Source organism: Lactuca sativa, chromosome 2 (genome assembly GCF_002870075.4).
Source record: "Lactuca sativa cultivar Salinas chromosome 2, Lsat_Salinas_v11, whole genome shotgun sequence".
NCBI lineage: Eukaryota > Viridiplantae > Streptophyta > Magnoliopsida > Asterales > Asteraceae > Lactuca > Lactuca sativa.
In genome coordinates, this window is record NC_056624.2 from 24486880 (window position 1) to 24490947 (window position 4068).

Sequence of the window (4068 nt, forward strand, 5' to 3'; positions counted from 1 at the left end):
CAGTTTTCATAAACACATAACATGCATACAAGGCATCCTCGTAGATCCATAGCCCTTATCTAGCATGCAGTTCTCATAATCATATCATATAACATAACAAGTATGGGTGTCTTGGGGAAAACTTACTTGAGCTCGGTCGGTCACACGCATCACACACCTCGTTCTTTCTTAGAACTCTTTAATTTAGATTTTTGAAAACTATTTCCTTGTAAAAATATTTCAAGCCCTCGGTTTGAGTTCATACACCCCCAGAGGTGTGTCTGAATCCCTCAAACCAAGGCTCTGATACCAACTTGTAACATCCCAATTTTCAAGGCCAAAAATTTCATTTTAAATAAATACTTCACATCATAGTTTACCAAAACATTACCAATGTCATGTCATTTTATAAAAACTATAACAACATGTTCGAAAACCATCTCAACATAAGTAATATAAATCATAGTACAATCCCAGAAACTCAATGCCGAAACCATATGTGTGTGTGATGCACGGCTACACCGCCAGCTCCTTCCCCTTAGATGAAGAGGTACCTGAAACCAAAACTGAAACTATAAGCACAAAGCCTAGTGAGTTCCCCCATCATACCGCATACCAAAACCACGTACATATTGCTGGCAATTCTGGGGTGTCCGACCTACCCATGTCAAGCCATTATGGGGTGCTGACCAACCCATGTCAAGCCATTCTGGGGTGCTGACCTACCCATGTCAAGCTATTCTAAGGTGCCAACCTACCCTCCGGTCTATCTCAACCGAACACGGGGACTATTTCACCCCCTACCGCTAGCATATAATATCATAACATAATCATGTTGTCAGACATATCTGGGGTGTCTGACCTACCCATTGGTCCTAGCGACAGAATCGGGGACTAGTCCCCTCTTACTGATACTATCTCACATAACATAGCATACTAGCATACACACATGTCAAGCAATAGCAAACCGGATAATTATCACCAAGACAATCATCTCAACTAAACATCTACTAGTGGGTCGGCCTTGGTGCCTTAGACCCACTTCTACCGGAAGGTAACTCACATCGATGTCGTGTAGTGTCTGAATTTTCCTCGGTGTGCAAATCGACTCTTCTCAACTCCTCAATCCCTACATGACAACATTTCTAAGTTATCAATTTGAATATGCAACCCTAACCAGGGTCAACTCAATTCAGTCAAAGTTGACATCCAGTTGACCTGACTCGCCGAGTTGTCCTACCAACTCGTCGAGTCCATAATCCTCTAACCCAAACCAATCCCCGACTCTACTCGTCGAGTCTAGCAAGAAATCGACGGGTTCTCCTTCAATCATACCATCGGGACCATCTTCATCCGACTCGCCGAGTTCATCCTTGAACTCGTCAAGTTCATTTCCCTCATAAGAACGCGTCCAGTCTATGACTCGCCAAGTTGTAAGAACAACTCGTTGAGTCCATCTTCAAAGATTGGGAGATTTCCTTGGACTCGTCGAGTTTGCTCAAACACTCATCGAGTCCCATGATTCACATGTCCCTTATGAGCCAAACAACTGAGGGACCTTCCACAGTATCATCTGGTCCATCGACAGAAAGGATTTGGTGGTCATTACACCCCGACTCGCCGAGTCCTAAGAATGAATCGCAGAGTCCATCCTTGACCATGACTATACAGTCGATTAAAATGGTTCTTAACACGTCAAGACCATAGATCGGGCCTCCTAATGTCCATTTTACACGTAAAGCCTCAAGCTTGGTGCACATGCATGGGACCTTTGGCTCAAAAAGCCATAAAAGATGGTCTACAAGATGCATGGGGTGTTTATGGCAATAAGGTGGGCACCTTTATGCCATAAAGACCCCCAATAACCCCATATCTGAAGCACAAACTAGTTTCCAATACTCAATTCCGAATACAACCTCTATAGGGCTTAAAAAGTTGTAGAACAAGGTCCAAAATCAAGGTCTAGACAATAAATAGACAAGGTTTTCAGCTTTATACCTCTAATAAGCTGGAAATATGCCAAAACTCTGGATCTTTTTGTTTCCCCTTGATCTCACAAGCCTCCTTCTCTTCTTCAAGCTTCAACCACACAAAGTAACACCACAAGGCTCAAGAACACACTAAAAATGGCTAGGGTTTCGAGTTAGGGTTTGCTCTGGACGATGGGGGCTGAGTTGAGGGGTTATAATGTGTTTAAATAGGGTGCAAACCCTCAATTTAGGGTTTCACTCAAACAACGTCTACTTGCCAAGTCGGTCTCCCGACTCGTCGAGTAGACTACATAAACTTCCGCGGATCACGACTCTACTCGATGAGTTGGGCCTCCAACTCGTCGAGCCCTAAAGAAAAACATAAGAAATACTTGAATTAAAGACATACCAGGAATTGGGTGTTACAGTGTGTGTGTGGGGGGGGGGGGAGGGGGGGGGGGGTAAAAAGAAAAAACAACAACCAAAATCTATGTTGGGGTTTATTAAATATAGCTTGGGACATTTTAGTCTTTTTACATTGATTGTAACGGACCGTAATGGATGGTAACACTGTCAGGGACTAAAGGTGGTACTAAAAATGAAATAAGGACCATCAATAACAAAATCCACATATTAGGACCAAAAGTGAAATCGTGTTCAAACCATAGAGACGACAACTGTATTTAATCTATATATAATTAAATTTCATTGATGTGTATTTTTGTTAAAAGTGATTCAATTAGGCCGGACGGTATGGAGTGCGGGGAGGGGGTGCGGGACGTTTCCCGCATAGGGGAACACCACACCGTTGGTGCGAGAAGCGACGCGCGGGAAGAGAGTGGGGGTAGGGATGTCGCGTTCTCACTCTTCACCTCATTGGACTGTTATTTTTTTTTTCTTTTTTTTATTCCAACGGCTATATAGCCCTTAATATATATATATATATATATATATATATATATATATATATATATATATATATATTTGTTTTTTTTTCCTGTTTTTAAACTATAAATACCACAACATCCAACTATTTTTTTAACCCATACCTTATACTTCTCTCCAAAAAATATTAATCAAAATGTCATCATCTTCATCATCCGATTCGACGACTCTAGAGGAGGCTAAGTTTATCGGTTCCGTCATGGCGAAAACGGTTGCACACTATCAAAACCGATTAGGCGAAACATCACGTGCACGATCTAAACCAAGAAAGTTGCGGTTGCTTAGAAATCACGAAAACGAACACGATTGTCTTATAGAAAATTATTTTGCAGATGACGCCATCTACGCTGTAAAGTTTCAATATCGGTTCCGGATGAGGAAGGAACTATTGTTACATATTGTTGGCGATTTGGAAGGCCGATTTCCATATTTCCAATGGAAAATGGATGCAAGGCGGATAAAATGTTTCTCACCCATTCAAAAATGTACGGATGCAATTCGTCAGTTAGCATACGGCATGGGCACAGACAAACGGGATCAGTATTTTAGGATGTTAGAGCGTACTGTGCGGGAGTGTGTGTATAAGTTCTGCAAAGCGATCTGTTTGGTTTATGTGCAACGATATTTGTGCAAACCAACTATTAACGATATTCACCAATTGTACACGGTGCATGAAGGCAAGCATGGATTCCCTGGAATGCTTGGTAACATCAATTGCATGTATTGGGGCTGGTCATTATGCCCCAACGCATGGCGTGGTCAGTATAAGAGAGGCGACTACAAAGAGCCGACGATCGTTCTAGAGGATATCGCATCAAATGATCTTTGGATATGACATGCATTCTTTGGTCCAACTGGTGCAAACAATGACATCAATGTGCTAGACCAATCGCCGGTATTCAACGATATCTACCTTGGAAAGTCGCACGATGTACATTTTCAAGCAAATGGGGTAGCATATAAGCGTGGATACTATCTTACTGATAGTATATATCCTCCCTTGTCTGTTTTTGTGAAATCATTTACATGTCCTAACGACCCGAAAAGAAAAAAGTTTAAAGAGGGGCAAGAGTCAGCTAGGAAGGATGTGGAGTGAATATTTGGTGTACTTAAGAGAGGTTGGCAAGTACTAACGGTCGGGGCAAGGTCATATGAAGTGAAAAGGTTACAGCAC

General features: G+C 42.0%; 1 protein-coding gene across 1 annotated transcript; it reads left to right on the top strand.

The window, feature by feature from the left end:
- The first annotated feature begins 3030 nt into the window (after positions 1-3030).
- Positions 3031-3729, top strand: LOC111888726 (uncharacterized). Its single transcript, XM_023884846.1, has one exon. The coding sequence runs from the start codon at positions 3031-3033 to the stop codon at positions 3727-3729; it is 699 nt and encodes a 232-aa protein (XP_023740614.1).
- Positions 3730-4068: the final 339 nt, after the last annotated feature.

Coding starts and splice junctions, on each gene's coding strand:
- LOC111888726 (XM_023884846.1), top strand. CDS start 3,031: ATGTCATCATCTTCATCATCCGATTCGACGACTCTAGAGGAGGCTAAG.